The sequence below is a fragment of the Dermacentor andersoni genome, chromosome 8 (genome assembly GCF_023375885.2).
Source record: "Dermacentor andersoni chromosome 8, qqDerAnde1_hic_scaffold, whole genome shotgun sequence".
In the NCBI taxonomy this organism is placed as follows: domain Eukaryota; kingdom Metazoa; phylum Arthropoda; class Arachnida; order Ixodida; family Ixodidae; genus Dermacentor; species Dermacentor andersoni.
Window position 1 is genome coordinate 124105331 of NC_092821.1, and position 19617 is coordinate 124124947.

General features: G+C 45.6%; 1 protein-coding gene across 2 annotated transcripts; it reads right to left on the minus strand.

Moving 5' to 3' along the window:
* Positions 1 to 4824: 4824 nt before the first annotated feature.
* tzn (tenzing norgay) lies at positions 4825 to 19617 on the minus strand. Of its 2 annotated transcripts, none has more exons than XM_050176618.3 (3): positions 19468 to 19617; positions 18866 to 19283; positions 4825 to 5290 (listed from the first exon to the last, which is right to left on the minus strand). In XM_050176618.3, the coding sequence occupies exons 1-3, from the start codon at positions 19537 to 19539 to the stop codon at positions 4908 to 4910; spliced, it is 873 nt and encodes a 290-aa protein (XP_050032575.1). In that variant the 5' UTR covers positions 19540 to 19617; the 3' UTR covers positions 4825 to 4907. The 2 variants fall into 2 exon arrangements, with proteins under 2 accessions (XP_050032575.1, XP_054925531.1); XM_055069556.1 differs by having other exon boundaries at positions 19427 to 19514.

Here is a 19617-nt window from a genome sequence, read left to right on the forward strand (position 1 = left end):
AATTACGCCGCGAAGCCTCGATTCTCCCAGAGAGCGCGACGAATGATTAATTGCGTTGTATTTTCGGGGCGACCATTTCAAAACGCGCGCCTACAGAGCAAGCGCGGCTTCGGACGTAAAGCAGACTCTTCAAGACGTCATCGAAACGAAGCCTGTCGTGGCCGTCTCGTGGGGCCAAATAACTGTGGCGCGCACGCACACAACATGGCCGTGCTGCAGAAAAGCCGAGTCCGAAGGAGATTCTTATGTTGCAAAAAGTGGAAGAAATGGGGTAAAGTGTGGCGCAGTAACTGTCCCTCAGTAGAGGACACCTCAACCGCGCTGCACCGGGGGAGAAGGGAATGAAAGTAGAGAAAGAGAGAGGGCATCAGAGGCAGCAGCACGCCGAGGCCGCGGCCCAGCCGAGTCCACTCAGCACTCTACGGGAAGAAAGGTGGGACAGCCCGTCCCGCTGCGTTTTTTAAAAAGAAGTATTGACAGCTTTCGGCAACGCGGTCATTGTGTGGCCTTCAAAACAGCACACCGTAGCGACTGGCTGTACAGTGGGCTTGTTTGTGATACCACGTGACCACCACCTCCCCTTTTGGTGGCGGCGTGGCGAAGCGCGTATTGAACGAGTCGTTTTAAAGGGCGCCGTAATTGAAACATTTGTGGCGCTCTCAAAAATTGAGGCTTCGTACCGCAAGTTGCGGGGTCTGCGGTTACCTAAAAGTGCGAATGAAGTGGAGCACAACATTTTCGCGACGGTACTCATTTAAACTATCTTTCTCGTTGGGGGGGGGGGGGGGGGGGACTGTAAGGAATCAGCCAAATTTAGGGAAATCACCTCATTAGTATTCAAGAGCTCATAGCAGCTGAATTTTAGCATCAACATTATTTCATTAATCGACATCATTATTAAGCGCCGCATAAGGCACTTCTCCCCTGCGTGAAGTAGAAGAAATGTTGAAGGTATACTGACTTCAGAAACAGCATGAGGCAGTGGACGACCCTGTACTGACCGATCTCCATTAGCCTTGCTCAATCGCTGGCTCCTTCGCGCTCAAAATTTCATAATACATCCTATAGGTGCGGGTTGCGTTTCCGGCACCTACCGTGTCCTGCGACGACGACGACTTTTAAGTTATACATATATTCCGCTTCAACGAGGCTCAGCTGTCCAACCGGAACCCTGAGGACAAGATGTATAGCGCTGGCGGACAGCTATAGGGCACGGAGGACAGGGTCCGCGGCCTCCTGGAATGCGGAGGCCGCTTCAGCTCGGGGCGAAGACTTTTGCTCGCGCACAGCAGCAAAAAAAAAAAGTTAACTCGTCATCCGCTATCAACGGAACGGATGGCGCCACCACCTGCGTCACTGCTACGGCCAAAACACGGTGTTACGGTTTACAGAGGTGACGGGACGGAATCCACGTTTTGAGCGCGTCGCCACCATTGAGGCTCACGGTGGAATTTATCGCAGACCAAACCGGTGATGCAACGAAACGCCCGAAAACGAGACGTTCAGCCAAACAAACGCACTGCAATATGATACACCTCTCGGCGAAATTTGAGCGGCCATATCGGCTACTACGTGACGTTCCTGTTTATGTAACACGCAGCATACAAGCGCGTAGTGGCGACAAGTGCACATCTTCGGGGGGAAATCAAAGGCCGAGGCGATGTAACGACGCCCTATTACGTATTATTACAATGCTACTCTTTTTTTTTTTTCTTTTTGCACTTCGACAGCGGTCAGATCGGCGCTGTTCGCCTATACGTTTTGCAGCGGGAACGGCCCCTGTTGTGAATGGCGCATGATCAAACAAAACAAAAGAAATAAATAAACAAAGCGCACGGATCGAAGAAAAAGGAATACCTAACATCACACCTGAGATGCTATATATTCTGGACCACGACGTGTTCTGCGAGGTCGTCGAAAATCTGACATGTTCGACGGTCTATAATCCAATCAGAGAAGCCGTAGCATGTCCCTTTGGGCCAATCAGAGGTGACAACATGGAGACGAGACGCGATTTAACCGCCAACGTATGCAAGCCGTATATATAAACCCGTACAGCAGCCCCCCCCCCCCCCCCCCCCCCCCCCACGCAAAAGAAAAGTTTAAATGAGTACTGACGCGAAAGTTTTGTGCTGCACTTCTGTTGCATTTTTTAGGGTAACCGCAGACTCCATAATTTGCGGTACGAAGCCTCAATTTTTGAGAGCGCCACAAATGTTTCAATTACAGCGCCGTTTAAACGACTCGTTTATAACGCGCTTCAACACGCCACCAAAAGGGGAGGTGGTGGCCACGTGGTATCACAAGCAAGCCCGCCGGTACACTGTACCGCCAGTCACTACGGTGTGGTGTTTTGAAGGCCACACAATGAGCACGTTGCCGAAAGCTACCAATACTTCTTTAAAAAAAAAAAGCGACAACAGGGCGGAGTGTGGCAACGTCCGCAACCCAGTGCCCATGGCGCAATGATATCGTATCCGCAAACAACCTTGACCAGTTATCTACGAAACTTCCGCGCGAGTTTCGTGGCTACGTTGGCGGACAAATCGCGTCTCGCTATCACGTCCCTATCGCTATCTCGAGTGGCTTCCGTTCAAACGCCGCAAAAAAAAAAAAAAAAACGAGGAAACGCTCTCAGCATACGCAAGACAAATTTCGTAGGTACAGGCCAGGTTGTCGCGAAAATATATTCCCCTGGGAGGGATACAACTAGTGCGCACCACGATCCGCTGTCGCCGTTACATATGCGGACAATCGCAGTTCACGGAGCGTCGCGAATGTCGCGTTCCGACTGGCATGCAGCTCATTTCTTCGTGTGCGAGCAAAAATACCAGACGGGACGGGACGCCTTTCTTTTCGTCTGCTAGCTTTCATTCTGTGAACGTTCGTCTGCACGTGTCGTTTTCTTTCTTTTCTTTTGTTTTTTCCCTTCACCTCGCGACCCCACAACGAACCTGTCAGGACTCGGCGAGGTGCCGGTCCAAACGAAATGCCTAGATCGTTATCTCCGCCGTTCAGACTTGCGTTTATCGCGACGTCCAGCTGCCGTCGCCCCCCAACCCCGCGGCCGGTGATGAGCGAATGACAAATTTCGGCGCCGTCTGCAAGTCCGCATGCAACGTGCGTGCTGTGAACCGCAAAACGGAACAGCAGCTTCAAAAGCTTCCAGACGGGCCACTCGTCGCGTGGCCAGACGCTCACGCCAGGTCGCGCGACGACGTGTGACTCGCGCACTTGGAAATGACGTCATCATGGACTACTACCGCGGTGAAGACATCTATTCCTTCACTGGTGAAAAGCTGCCAGTTTCTTTAGAAATCAAACCCGCTTATTTACACCAGCGATGTAGTAGAACCAATGAAAGACGTTCCAGTGTAGAGAGTTTCTGATGTCACCTGGGGGCCACGTATTGCACCCAAGTCCCTCCGGGAAGGTTTTGAGATCCTTAAACGAGAACAGCAGTAACGTCAACATTTTTTCCTGATAGCCGAAGAGGGCTCAGGAGCATTATTGCTGGTGAAGTTAGTTTTTATAGCAGATTGAGACGTAATATACCCCCCCCCCCCCCCCCCCCAAGGCGAAAAAACTACAGTTCGTTGCTTAAAACCGGCTCTTGTCTGTTGTAAAACAAGCGTTTCCTTGTCCATGACATTTAGATATGAAGACGTAACATTGCGTTGTGCGTTGATATGGTGATACTGCACCCTGTATTTTCATCTCGCGGTGTTCGAAACGCGCTTGACGGCAACATTTAGTCGTCTGTGGCGACACGACGATCCAGGTCAAGTTAGCGTCCGTTTTCTCGAAAGCTGACGACAAAAATCTGTTTAAACTCTTAAGCGCTCGTCCTGTCTGCTTCTAGTCTGTGTCCGTGTCACTTCGCGCTACAATCCAAAACCTGTTCAAACCACCGTCATGGCAGATCCACATGAACCGACTTCATGTGCAAAGCGCATTGCCTTTTACGGAATGTTAACCGTGGAGAATACTACGGCAACGCTGGTAGCGACACCTCGTGGCGCTTTGTTCAACTACAGCGCGTTTGAAACGTTTTGTGTCGCGCGAGTGTTCTCGTCGAAAGAAGACCACAGAAATAACTGCATGTTAACGATTATGCCGCTATATCGAAGCTTTACACCAGTAGGGCCATAGTTAAGTAGTATACGACAGGCCACTTCAATAATAGCTTTGTGTCCCATCTTATTAAATATTTCGCCGTAAGATGGCACCACCTGCGCGGCAGCTTTCCTAGATAAAATGTCCAGGAACCGTAGGCTACTCACGTCTACGTATCCAGACACCCAAAGGGCAACAGCTAAAACTCCCCAGTTTTGTAGAATGATTCAAGTGACTGTGCAATAAAATGCACAAGGGGTCTCGAAAGAACTATAACTCCCGAGGCAGTGAAGAAGTCACGAGTATAATAGAGAGCTTTAACGTGTCCGGTATTCAGAAAAACGCAAGCGGACTGGGCGTTTTACTGGATGAGCGGAGGCGCAAACGTGAACATCCTGCACGGTGCAGCCAACTGTTGGCGCAGAGCTAAATCAGACAAGCACGTACAGCGCGCATATTGCAGTACCGAAGTGTATTCAGCGGCGTAATCGTGTTGTGGCCGAAAATTAACACCAGCAGCAAAGAGTTGCACTCGGTTACTGCAATATTATCTTCGTATGTCTAGTCGAACTCTGCTCCACCACGTTGCACCGTGCAGGTCGCTCACGTTTACGCCTCCGCCCCTCCGGTAAGACGCCCAGTCCGCCTGCGTTTACCGGAACACCGGACAAACGAAAACTCTCTAATGAGAGTCGAGTGACAAGACGCTTGTGAAAACAACGGCGGATAACGGCTGTATTTGGGCTCTCTAACGCAGGTATACAGGTCGCAGGGAAAAAGAAAAAGAAAGGTCAAGCGGCGGGCCGGAAGTGGTCCTTCTCCTTGCGCAGAAACGCCATGGTGGAGACTGGGTCGTCGAGCTTGGCGTGCTTGTGCACCGTGGCCTCGCCCACGCGCATGAAGGGGTTGAAGCTCCGCTCCTCGGCGATGGTGGAAGGCACGGTGGGCTCCATCTTGGCGCGGCGTTCGCGGGCCCACGCCAGCTTGGACTTGATCGACTCGTTGTCTGGCTCGACGGTCGAGGCGTACAGCAGGTTGTTGACCGTGTACTCGTGGCCGCAGAATACGCGCGTGCTGTCGGGCAGCTTGGAGAGCCGCTCGACCAGCGCCTTGTACATCTGGTCCGCGGTGCCCTCGAAGAACTTGCCGCAGCCGGCGATGAACAGCGTGTCGCCTGTGCGAACGACACCCGGGGGTGGGGGGGCACGCATCAAAACAAGTTGTCGCCAGCGATTTATTTGTATTCAATGGGTTTTAATGCGTTTGTTTACTGTCGAAGTGGGAGGAAGAGTGGATGTGTTGGAGGTAGAGAGGGGACGGGAGAGCTTAGAAGACCGCGCGCTCGCGCATGCGTGCGTGTGCGCAACTGGCAGCAGTTTGCTTCGGAGCACTGTCAGTTGCAGATGAAATTGCGGTCACTGACCAAGTCAAGGTAAAAATAACAGAGACGTTTCGGGACCCGTACGGTTTCCTGCTCTACCAGGTGGCTGCACCGTGCAGGCCGCTCACGTTTACGCTCCGGCCCTCGGTGCAAGGAACCCAGACGGGTCCCGAAACGTCTCTGTGTTAGTTTCACCTTCACTTGGTCAGTGACCGAAATTTCTTCATCATCATGTTACCTGACCAGACGAACTCTTCACTACTGTCAATTGCACTGCGCTCCCCGAAGAGGCAGGGCGGATGCCGAGTGAGCTCCTGTACAAAACTTTATAATGTGGTGAACGCGGTTTAAATCGTGGATCCGGGACCTCAAAGAGGTGCGACGTAACGCTAACGCATTTCTCTTCCCATTTATACCGCTAAATCACCCATTTTTTAATTTATTATTGCGACAGCGATTTGCGGCAATTCACTCCTACAATAAATGGTGACCCGTCCCAGCTTCACATGTTTTTTCAACGCCGCAGCGGCTTTCGCACAGAACAGAAGCCAGCGTACAGAAAACTGACACTTTGGGCGCCGCCATCTTTGCGAAAACGAAACAAATTTGCGGCAGGAAGCACTGCTTCACGTGACCTTGCTTAGCCAATAACTACTCAGGTTTACAGTGGGGGAAGGGGGCAGATATGTTACGGCAATAATTTTACCATGTCGCTTGTTTCTACGAGCCAGTTTCGCTACCCAAAAAAAGTGGGTGCATGATGACGTCATGATAGACTGCCTCGCTACGTTCCTGAGAGCGCTGTGGCTGTCATATACGCGACTGCGGAGAGAAGAAACACGCGCCGCGTTTCTTAAAGGGACGCTAAAGGTTACTATGAAGTCAAGTTGAAGTGATAAAGCAATGCTCTAGAACGTCTAAGGTGTCAATACAGTCGCGAACAGAGCTTTAGTAACCGATAAATTGAGGTAAATGCATGACACGATTTGAGACCCCCCAGCGACATTCCGGTACTAGACCGATGACGAAGGCACTCCTCATCATAATTTATGTCCCTAGTACTCAACTACTCGTATTGAAAAGATAATTTCATTAGGTTATAAGACGGAAGAAAATGCTACTTGTCTACTTCTGTTTGATTCTAAGAAAAAATAACATTTTGACGTTACCCTTCAGTAGTATGGGTGGTCGAAAGGTTTCGTTTTCGCTCGACTCTGCGCCGCGCGCGCTTTGGAGTTTCACTTGTTTCGTTACCGCGTTGTGCTGCGCTGGTTCTGCTGGCTCGCGAAACTTGCATTTGGAACAAGCAGCGAGAATGCCACGTCCATATGATGTAGCGGGATGCGCGCCCGGTCCGCGGAACTTGGCCAAGGGCAGTTGCAGAGGCGAATCCAACGTTACTTATCACTGTGTGCCAACGAGTGAACCTCTCCGTTCGAAGTGGTTAAGTGCCGTACCTCTGCCACAGCGCGTTGGCAAAGAGCTGAGAAATCGCGAAAGCCGCATGGAATACGCCCCCTCGCAACAGCGAAGAAAAAAAATTCACCGACGATTACGATACTCCCTAATTGGAAATTCGAGCGCAGCTCTATGCGTGTTTTCATTTCGCGATACATTGGCTGGCGCGGACAATCTTGTCTCGTGTGGAACGTTTGCCAACGGAGCCAAGTGAGGCGCGACTGCCTCGCTAACCTGGAGGATCGCGAGAGGCAGCGCGTGGGCGCGATTCACAGCAGCTGCCGCCGACAGAGCTTCCTCGCGCGTTCGCCGTCGTCATCAGTGCGGTGATTTCGGTCTCAAATTCTTTGCCTCAATATATCGCGAAATGAAAACATGTACAAAGCCGCGCTCAAATTTCGCATTAGGGAGTATCGTAATTGTGGGACATTTTTTTTTTTATCTGCCGCAACCAAGGTTTCCCCGAGAAAGCACGCCACTCAATGGGTATGGTTACAATGGGTCTGAGTCAATGGGTCGTGCAGCAGGCCCAAACTAAAGTACTGTATTTTCCGGAATACAGTCCGCACCCGCTGTAGTTAAGGTACTCGGGGAAGAATCCCAATGGAAAAGCTTCTTTTTTTTAGATTCACTGTAATTAGAATTCAGTCGGTAAGGAAAAAAAGTATTGCCAAGCTGTAAGACCCTGGGACCTCTATTTGCACAGAGCCTCTTTTGCAAAAAATCACCACAGGGACATATGGCGCTAGTGTTAGCGGCATCTGCAAAAGCATACCGGCTCAGCCAGCCTGGGAATGATGGTTAGTACATGAAGTATAGCCCAAACTTGGTCCTTCTGGCTTCAAACAGGTTTGTGCAACTTTGGAAATTTGTACGTTTTCAACAAAATATTGCGTTACAAGTGCATGCAATGATTCGTAGGGCATTGGTGCACATGTACGGAGTCGTATTGCATTTTGCGTTCAGAACAGTAGCACTGCTTTGAAATTTGGGCCAATAAGAGGTAGATATAGGGTAATAAACAGTCACAAGAACTACCCAAGCCACAAGCATGAAGGTCAGACAAATACAAATATTAATCATCATTTTCACAGTGGCTGAACGATCAGAGTTATAATAATAATAATAATAAGCTTTATGTCCATCAAAACGATGGAGGGGCCGTGGGTAAAAGCTGCTGAACAGCTTGACTAGAGCCCACGGTCCCCTCTACAAGGCAGTACAGGAGCATACATGAAACATACAGGAATACAAACATACAGAAACGCAAAATTGATTCGATTTAATGTATCACAAGGAATCAATATTAGAATTGTTCAAAAACATGACATATCACGTGGCGCAGTTCGCGAACTGTAGTGCGACCTAAATCAATTCCACATTTATTCAGATCATTAAGAAGTTTAGGCAAAATATACGATAGTGTACCCATAGAATAGTTAGCACGGGGAGTGGCCACCTTCCAGTAGTCAGACTGACGTACAGTATAGGATGTAGGCTTTATTTCTAGCTTGGCTAGGTTGCGAAAGAAATTTCGATTTTCTTTTAATTCGCACTTAAAGGCAACAATTAGTCTATAGCTAAACAATTTCCAGACAGGCATTATATCTGCTTTAATGAACAGAGTATGTGTATGAGAATTGTAGGGGACATCAAAAATAAGCCTAATTATCTTTTTTTTGTAGGACGTACACCTTTGTTAAGTTTGTTACTGTGGTAGATCCCCATACCAAAAAGCAGCAAGAGAGGTGAGAGTAAAAAAGAGAATAATATATCAGCTTTTTTACGCTGAAAGGTAATATAGACCTACATCTGGATAAAATACCAACGACACTTGACAGTTTAGTGCAAACAGAATCTACATGAATATCCCACAGCATATTTTGCAAAAACGTGACCCCAAGAATTTTAATACTACTTACTATTTCTATTTTTCTGGTGCCATAGATAAGATCTACGTTCATATTTACCTGCTTTGATTTCGGTCTAAATAGCACAGCGTTAGTTTTGTTGGTGTTAACCTCTGATTTGCTACAGACCATTCCAGAAGTTTTACAAGGGCGGAGTTTGCTATATAGCTGATTTGCTCACAGTCTGTAGCGGAAAAAAATATGCTGGCATCGTCGGCGTACAATATATATTTGGCTTCAGCGCATATATTTACCAGATCATTTATATAGATATCAAAAAGAAAAGGTCCAAGAATGCTGCCTTGAGGCACTCCTCTTGCAATCGGTTTTTGGTCGGAACAGTGCTCACCTATTTGAACATACTGCCGCAGGTAGCCAAGGTAAGATTTTATAAGATTCCAGCAATGGCCACGCACTCCATACAATTCAAGTTTTTTGAGTAAAATGGAATGAATAATGCAGTCAAATGCTTTGCAAGAGATTTATCTAGTAAATCTAGTAAATAGCTATAAGATCTCATTTATTTATTTATTTATTTATTTGTTTATTTATTTATTTATTATACACCTAGGGCTAATCGCATTGCAGAGGGGAGCAGGGAAGAACACAAAGTATGCACGCGATTTGGTTATCACCCTGCCACGGTGACTTGTATGGCTTCCCTGGTTATTCTAGTGAATATTGTCATCGAAGTGGTGATCCTCATGGTGGCTCTGCCATTTTTGTGTCGAACAATGTTCTGTATAAGAGACGGAATGATTTACATTTGAATGCCATGAAATGTGAATCTGTCTGGCTGAAAATTGATAGGCCAGCACTTTGTAAGAATCAATGAAAAACTATTCTTGCTGCTGTCTATCATTCACCTTCTCGAGACCCCTCCATTATTTGTTAAGCTCTTACTCACTTACTTGGGCAAATTTACTGCTGAGTGTAAAAATGTATTAATAATAGGTGATGTGAATATTAATTTACTTCATTAATCTAACTCCACTAACATTGCGCATATGGCTTGTATATACAGCTATGGGTTTCAATCGCTTTTATCTGCACCAACCTGCTGTACTCATTTTGTATCGCAGTCATTAACTGACTATATCTTCACGAAGTTTGGTGACATCACTCACGCAGGCATAATCGAGTGACATAACTGATAACTTTCCCATATTTTTATATTTTGAAAGGCCCATCATTCATAGCAGCGTATCGTGTCAGAGGTGTCTTTCTAATTTGGATAATTACTGTCAGCTGATTGAAGACGCAGATTGGTCAAGTATATATGCCACTAATGATCCTGAGGAGGCATTGATCATGCTCTACGATGTTATTTATTCAGCAGCTGAGCGTTCAATTACACTGCAATCATCTAATGGACGCCACTTTGCCCTGCGCTGCCCTTGGTTGTCTAATTCACTCATGCAATCCCTTCGCAAGAAAGGTAACCTACATAAGAAGACCAAAGATCAACCATTCAACAAAAACTTAAAATTGTGGTATAAAAGAATACACCAACATGTTATCCTTCCTTTTAAAGAATGCTAAACAAAATTATTACGAATATGAACTTCAACTCCGTAAAAATGATACAAAGAGAAAATGGCAGCTCCTAGATGAATTTTTAAGTTCTACCAACTCGCACAGCAAAGTGAAGTCTGTTCGTGTTAACAACACTATCCTCACCATTTCCAGTGATGTAGCGATCACTTTTCTCCTAGTTTCACCACCTCACCCTCTTCCTGCTATGCACCTCTGTTTACTCGTATTTCTCACTCTTTTTTTTTTCTTTTTCCTACTTGTGCCTCCAAGATTTGTTCGGTTATTTCAGGATTAAACGATACTGGACCTGGGTTAGGCAACGTTTACTGAAAACATATTAAATCTGTAACATGTTTTCTTGCCCCCGTTCTAAGCTACATTTTTAACCACTGTTTCAGCACTGGTGTCTTATCGAAAAATTTAAGTTGGCAAATGTAGTGCCCGTTTTTAAGGAAGGTGATCCACTTAACATTGAAAATTATAGGCTTATATCCGTTATCCATTCTTCCTTCCCTTGATAAAACCTTGGAAAAACTAATCAAAGTAAGGCTACCTAAGTATTTTAGTACATTTAACATACTCTCTTCATGTCAGTCTGGCTTTAGGGCGAGTCTGTCCACTGATACAGCAATTGCAATCTGTCCACTTATACAGCAATGATATAATTTTTGCTGATACAGCAAAAATGAGATAATTCTTTGATAATGGCAAGATCACAGGATCTTTTTTCATTGACTTTTCATAAGCCCTTGACAGCATCGACCATTTAGTTGTTCTTTTGTAAATTAGAGTGCTATGGAATAACAGGCCCTGCATTGACACTATTACAAAGCTTTCTTCTTGACAGGTTTTAAGCCGTCTAGATCAACAACTATACATCTAATTCTACCCCTATGAATAGAGTTGTTCCACAAGGTTCCATTTTAGGCCCACTATTATTTTTTATACATACATTAATGACTTACCCCTATGCCTAAACCTTTCTTCCTGTTTACTCTACGCTGATGACACGACTACCTTTTCTCATCATCCCGCTTCTGCAACTCTCGTATCTAATCTTCAAGCTGACTTAACTTCTCCCAAAGAATGGCGCTACTCTAATAGACTCCTGATTAACCCATCTAAAATTACCTTCATGCTTTTTAATACACCCAACAATACAGCTGCTAACTATTCCCTGCCTCTATGTCAACACTGTAGCCATTCCTTCAAGTGATCTTACAACATATTTAGGAGTTATAGTTGACACTCATTTGAAGTTTCACCGATATATCAGTTCTGTTTGTAAAAAGATTTCATTTGGAATTAAGGCTTTGGTAAAATCAAGAAAGTGCTTTAAAAAAATTTAATTATGGGGTTTTACGTGCCAAAACCACTTTCTGATTATGAGGCACACCGTAGTGGAGGACTCCGGAAATTTCGACCACCTGAGGTTCTTTAACGTGCACCTAAATCTAAGTAAACGGGTGTTTTCGCATTTCGCCCCCATCGAAATGCGGCCGCCGTGGCCGGGATTCGATCCCGCGACCTCGTGCTCAGCAGCCTAACACCATAGCCACTGAGCAACCACGGCGGGTAAGAAAGTGCTTTAGCATAAGCACTCTTAAAGTGCTGTATTACACATTCATACACAGTCACCTAAGTTATTGTATTACATCATGGGGTAATTCATATTCAGTTCACATTTGGACTCTGAAGGTACTGCAAAAGGAAGCCGTGCTACTTATCACTTCCCCTACTCGACTGACGCCCTCGCATCCTATTTTCGTCCAGCTTAACATACTGCCTATCTCTGAACTATATATTCACAGTATATGTGTCTTGTTCTTTAAGGTTTTTCATCACATGCTCATAATCGACATTTCTCCTCCCATCACGTTATCTAATCCTAACAGAACTAGCTAGGCTTGCGGTCCATAATAACCTTTTGCTGCCTAAAATACATACCAATTATGTGAAAATGAGCCTTGTTTTCTTATCTATTTCATCATGAAATTTACTCACACCTGAACTGAAAGAATAATGTCTATTTATGTATTTAGGCAGAAACTAAAAACGTATTTATTCAATGTGTAACTGTTGCATTCCGCTTAGTTAACTGTGTATTCACTATGATTTTCTATGTAATCACTTAAATATTTGACGCTGTCTTTGTAAGAGTAACATTCCTAAATTGTTTTTATTATTATGAGCTTGCTTTATCAGTTTTCTAAAGTCTTAATATAGGAGGTCCCGTCTGCAGTTTGTAACCTTGGGACCTGTTTCTGTATATTTACCTGTATTGTATACTCTGATTTATACCATTAATAAAGATTGATTAACGGACTGATTGATTGATTGAAAAAGAAAGAGCTATCAACAGCTCAACCAAGTAATACAACATTGCCAATCACAGATCAAGGTACATAAATAATAGTTACTTCTAAGTACTAAATGTTTGAGTGATACTCATGAACAAATGAAAAATGCATGAAAGCACTCAAAATAAGGTGTTGTACAAAATTTCCTTAAAACAAATAAACAAAAGAATGCAAGGCAGCGAACGTACAGTCATCATCAATATAAAAGAGAAAACCGCACTTATTTTCAAATGCCCATAGGGGAAAAACACACATGCCCTCCATAAAAGTGTAACCGATACTAAAAGTTTAACAAGACAACTTATTGTTATGTGCAAAGTTATTCCTAGATTTAAACTCGTGCATCATGAGTTATCTTTAAAAAAAAATGATTTTCACTGTTCCCTTTCATGTTGATGATGACTGCATTCACCATGCTTTGTTGGACAGCTTATTATAAAGTTTTACTAGGTGGTTCTGCAAAGGCATGGTAAAAATTTCCAGGCGCGGTGATGGGCCTCGATTTTTCAAAGTGTGCCCGCGCTCTAAGAATAGTAATTCAATTACGCTGAACCACACACATTTACATAGTATGTGCCATGCAAAAATTTAGCTTTTAAACATGTGTATGTAGTACGCAGACTATTGTCCAGAAGATACGGCACTACATTTACTTTCCCTTACTCTTTCTTTTTTTTTATTCAGAGATTGCTCGATATTTAATGGCCAGCACAGTGTGCGATCCTTTTATGCGCCTCAAATGTGGTGAAACTAAATTTATTTCGATGTGCCTGCAAAAAGTACTCTCTCGATAAATTGTCAAAAGAGCAGCAATAATTTGCGATTCCAACACTTGTTTAGCATTGAACATCTTCTGCTGCTTCTGTTGTGTTTTGAACTTGTATGTTCATAAGATCACCGACCAATGCTAATATTCAAACTAGCCCATTTGTTTTTAGATAACACTTCTCAGAAGATTATTGTTTATAACTATAAGCTTGTGTGTAGTAGTTTGTTTTTTCAATGGCATTGGCTTCTTGTGCAATCATTTCATGCCGTTTACGCTGTGAGCTTGCAGATACAAAAGTTCTGAACTTACACTAACTAATGCAGGATATTGCGTGTTTGTATTATATTCTTGTTGCATGTTTCTTTATTTATTTTGCTTAACTTTGTACTCTTGCATCCTCTCTAACTATTCTGTAACATGAGATACCCACAGAATTGTACTACCATGCTGTAATCTTTTACATAACCCAAACGTTTTGTTTTAGGAACTCCCCTGACAGTTTCACAACTCTGTGAACTTCCAACGTAATCATAGCTTCGTTTTATCCTCTTGTGATATGTGTGCACAAGAAATCAATAAAACTGTAGCTCTACTACGTCTCCATCCTTAGCCCTGTTCGCACATGTCTGAACAGAACATGTGTACAGTGGAGAACCATACTCGTGCTTGAATGTGCAGTAGTCTCCCAAAGCATAAAATGGCTTCAAAGCTGTAGCCATGACATCAGGCATTGCCATAAACCCTCAACACTTGACTTGTACTCCAATTGTGATAGTAAACATAATCACAGCAGTGACAGTAGACTGGACATGTGCATAGGCTGCAGTTTCACAGCTTGGCAAGGCCTGGGCCCAGTCTAGCAGAAGGCACGCCAGCCCAGCCCAACGACAGACTTGAGAACAACTCCCGGGTGCAGCCTAACTTGTCAGAACCACAGTGTGGCCCAGCAATGGCACTGCTGCAAGCCTGCTCCCGGCCATGCAATAGTATTCTTTATTACCCCTGCGTCCGCATAGATCTGGGTGAGGTTTTGATACATTACACATTCACTAAAACTGTGAGCAATGCCTTCAACTGTGCCCCAGTGCTAGACAGGCATGAGGGTCTTTGAATTATCCATTGTTTCTTCTGGAAATGGGAGAGCCAGCAAGAATTTCAGGCCCAAGTCGGGCTCGAATGCTGGCCTGGCCCACCCAACGAAATCCACCTATCGTCCCCAAGATCGGGCATAACTACGAGGGTTGATCCAGAAATAAGGTTCCCATCAATTTTAGAAATAGACAACATTGTTCATTCTAATAGAAATTTACATCATTGGAAAGATGAAACTTTGCTCTATTTTTCTACATAACCACCATCTTTTTCTATGCATTTTTGTAGACAGTGCTCCAATTTTTGTACCCCAATGTCAAAGAGCTTCGCCGCCAACCCGTTGAGGAAGCATTTCACCTCTTCTTTGACTTCATCATCCCTCCAGAAGCGGTTGCCACTCAGATGTTCCTTTAACTTGGGGAACAAGTGATAATCACTAGGCGCAAGGTCTGTACGGTGGGTGGGGCATGACAGTACACCCAAAGTATTTCAAAAGTTCCTGGGTTTGATGGGAGACGTGAGGTTGGACCATTGTCGTGAAGCAGCATTACATCGGCTGCCAGTCGTCCTCATCGGCGGTTCTGGATAGCTCGCCTGAGCTTTCTTAGTGTTGCACAATAATTGTCTGAGTTGATTGTTGTCCCATGTTCCATGAAATCGATCAGCAGTATCCCCTTATGATAAAAAAAAAAAAAACACTGGCCATGACTTTGCAAGCAAAGGGAGTTTGTTTGAACTTCATTGCGACAAGGTGACTCTGGGTGTCGCCCCTGTTTGGATTGTTTAGTTTCAGGTGTGAAATGAAATACTCGCGTTTCATCTCCTGTAACAATGAAGTCCAACAATCCTTCCTTATCTTCTTGACACTTTTGAAAAAAACTGGCGAGCACAGTCAAGGCATTTCTCCTCGTGGTCTGATGTCAATAGTTGCGGTACCCATCGAGCACAACACTTGTGATACCCCAATATTTCAGTCAAAGCTCTTTCCACTGTATCGTAAGAACTCCCAGGAATCTGAGCAACAAGTTCACGGACGGTGATCCTCCTGTTTTGAAGCACTTCATGTTGGACCATCTCAATAACCACCTCCAAAACTGACAGTCTTCCACTCCGTTCTTCATTGTGGACTTCCTTCCGACTGGCACTAAACCCCCTGCACCACTTTCGGACGTGTTGAATGGACATACTACACTTGTCGCCATACACCTCTGTGAACTGACAATGAATATCCATGGGTGGAGTCCCTTTGGCGTGCAAAAGCGAATTACGGAACGAATCTCGCACTTGGCAGGATCAACAATGGGAGCCTCCATATTCGACGGCTGCTGAGCCAAAAATAGGCGACGTAGCGAAGTGCAGCCGGGGGGAATCGAGATTGGGGGAACAGCCACAAGCAGCAGTGTTGCCGGATTTCGCCTCACACCTTCCCGTGTGGCTGGAGCTCTTTGGGAACCTTATTTCTGGATCAACCCTCGTAAATAAAGCCTTCAGGCCAGACCTGCATTCGTGCAGAGCTTGGCGGTAGACATTAATAATTATCGAAACAGAGTGCTATTACACCACAAAGCATGCAGACCCAAAGGAAAGTCTGAACAGTGGTACAGTGAAACTCATTGTACCCTGCTGGTAGGCAGTGTGCATAGTGCCCACTTCTGAAATTCTGGTCACGTTAATTAAATGGACACTAACGAAGAATGCTCAGAAGGATTACTCAAATACAAGTCTGGAATACCAGGAGCGTCAGTCTCACCATGAGATGTAGAATCACGGTAAACCAGAAAATTCACAAGAAGCAGAGACAGGCTTGAAGTTTCCACGTGAGCTCTTCATCACGTCATGCAATTTGAATAGCATCTGCTTGGGAATAGTAGCTTACCAGTAAGTAAGTATGACATCATGTTGTAAGGACACAACCTAGTGAGCTCTGAGAACTTGTTATGAATAAAACGAAAATGGCCTGAGCATGTGGAATGCTTTGAAATCAGTGATGTCTGAGTAAACGAAGCCTCAAGTGCAATGTTGTATGCCAAAGGCTGCTTCTCTCACGTCTACTAGAATTGCTCAGGTAACATAGAATGGGATACTTTCACTTTCTTGGTGTACTTGCTGAGGAAAGAATACACTACTTTTGAAAAATTCAAGAAGGTGGGTAATAAATATTTGTTTGCCTTCTAAATGGTATAAATATCTCAGTGAGTGGAAGGTGGAAGCAATAACACAGCTACCTGTCAAACCAAAATTTCTGCACAGACACCACTTGACCCCGCCGAAATGTTTGTTTGACAGGAAGCTTTTTCCATGAATGATTAAACAACAGCATGCACAAGCACGTATGAAGCCAGCTGTGCAAGATTGTACACTTAGCTACAATGTCTGTCTGCTCAGAAGCAAGTGCCATATTGCAACCAACCGAACGAAACTTCAGGCAACGACGATTCACAATTGAGGGTTAGTTCTATCTCCTTCCTGTTCTCGCCTTAATCTCTTCCGCACCGTAAATTTTAACACTGAGAACTCAAAACCAACCACACTTCCTGTTTCTGTTAGCATCCCTCCTTGGCCAGAGCTTTTACTTCTTTTCAACTATTTGCCTAAAGGCTCTTTCAAGCTTGGCTTAGAGAAACAATAAACGAAACATTATTTATACACATAGAAACTGGTTTACCAAAACAGACTTGGCCTGTGCAGGAGGAGACAGATGAAAAACACGGCAACGCAACAGCACACAGCTGTCAGGGTATATGCACGCTTACGTTGGCAGCACAAGTTTTTGCAGCATGGTTTACTTTAGATGTGTTGGAGTGGCTTCTCGGTGAGCTACGATCTACAGCCTTTGCCAAAATTACATGGGCCACTCTGCACCTTCATCATATGCATCGTTCAGGAGCAGCATTGATGTCAAGCATGCTTAATACCTGCCCTCTCTCATGCGAGTAGTTGTCTTTGCTGAAGATTCGCTGAAGATTAGCTGCACTTAACTTTTAGAGGACAGGCGAAGCAGGTTTGAGTACAACAGGACTCCAGTCAAACATACCAGAGACATGACGTGTGTGGCAATGCTCAATCTGTACTGACTCAAAGATGTTCAAAAGTGCTCAAGCAAAAGCAGTATAAATTCGACTGAGTAGCGGTGTTCAACGTGCAATGATCAAAGAGTTCAATAGGAACTGGCTCAGATGAAATTGAAAGCGTTATACCACTGTCACAGTTGCAGTTTCAGCCCTCACCAAACCCAATTTACATCTATTTGGGCACAGTTGTAGTAAGATCGAATTCAAGTGGTTTGTGCCAAGCAGTGCTGTAGCCAGACTTTTTTTTTTTTTTTTTTTTTGCCGTGCTCGTAACAATACTGGTGCATAGCAGTACTAGATCTGCATGGACATTAATCTGTACTGAATCAAGCACACTCAAAAGTGTCTGTGCAACAAAGCGGGACCCCCTCAACACATTCAGGAGCGCTGCATGTTTTCATGACAGTCCAGTAGACAGCTAGAATATAAGTAATCAAGGACTGCAAGCTTAAAAGAATGCCAGACTGTAATATGCTTCCCATTTTCCCCCTATACAAAGCTGTACTTATGGCAAAGAATTGTAGTATCTGGTAATGTCGGCGAGTAAATTGGCCCATATTCTATCGCAGCAGGGAAGTTTACCAGCAGACAGTAGTGTGCAGCCTGTTTTACAGGCACGTAAGTTTATACTTGTGGCAAAAGAAGAAAGAGAAATTTCAAGCGCAAGCTTAGAATCACTGCATGTGTGTCAGAGAAAATAGCAAATCGGTGCTGGTAGCAATCCAGTACCAGTGAGCAAGAAACAGCATAAATGCCAAGCTCCTAGCACATCAAGGTCTGTGGCCAAGCTTTTGCAAACACAGTGCGTTGAGTACTCATTTTAGACCTGCCTGTACACAATGCTGCGCCAGTCATTGGTATGGCACACGTATGTGATTTCCGCAGAGGGCCGAACTTCGGCATGCAGAACCAAGCGTCGCGCGTGCGACAGGGGTGCGGCTATGAACGCTTCCCCACTGCGAAACTAGAGTGCTGGGACGACGAGACACGAAAGTGGCGGGCCCGTACACAAACGCGTGTTGTGTGTCCCAGCCTCTTCACGTCTCGTCGCCCCCGCGTTCTAGTTCCACAGCCAAGAACAGCCACTAGTTCAACTACGATGCGCTCCTATCAAGAAGGCTCGCCCGAGTCTACAGTAAATGTTCGGAGAGTGTTACGACTACGTGCACTACCTGTGAACACCGCAGGCGGCTGTCCGTCGGCGGCCGGCACGAAGTAACAGACGTGGCCCGACGTGTGGCACGGCGTGAGCAGGCACCGCACCGTCAGCTTGCCCACCTGCAGCTCCTGGTTGTCGGTGACGCGCTGCGTGAGGCGCGGTACGCGGTCGTCGCCGCCGAGAACGCGCAGCTTGGGCGACAGCTCGAGCAGCTTCTCGTTGCCGCCCGAGTGGTCCCAGTGGTGGTGCGTCGTGAGCACCGTGGTGAGGCGGACGTCGAGCTTCTTCACCTCGTCGAGCACCTTGGCCGGCTCGACGGGATCGACGACTGCCGCTTCACGGGTGGCGTCGTCGACCAGCAGATACATGTAGTTGTCCTCGAGCGCGTTCAGCACTTTGATCTGCATCGTGCGTCGGCCTGGCCGCAGTACCTGCGCGGTCCGCGGACGGCCAGCTGTAGGAACGGCACTAAACTAACGACGCAATGGTTAGTACTACTACATCTACTACTACTACGATCATACGACTACAAGCAAGCCGACCGAATGAGGCGCGAGAAAAACGCATCTCTAACCTAGATATAAAAAGGACAATGAAACGATGAAAGCTTCTCACGTCAAGACGCTGGAGAAGACGGCTACAGCAGGCAGCAACAAACTTGCTTTTGGTGAGAACGGCGGCTGACATGAAGCGGGGGAAGAAAACCTTGAAAAACGGAGATCAACAACACCGACAAGTGTGGCGGGGAGGGGGGGGGGCGGGAGG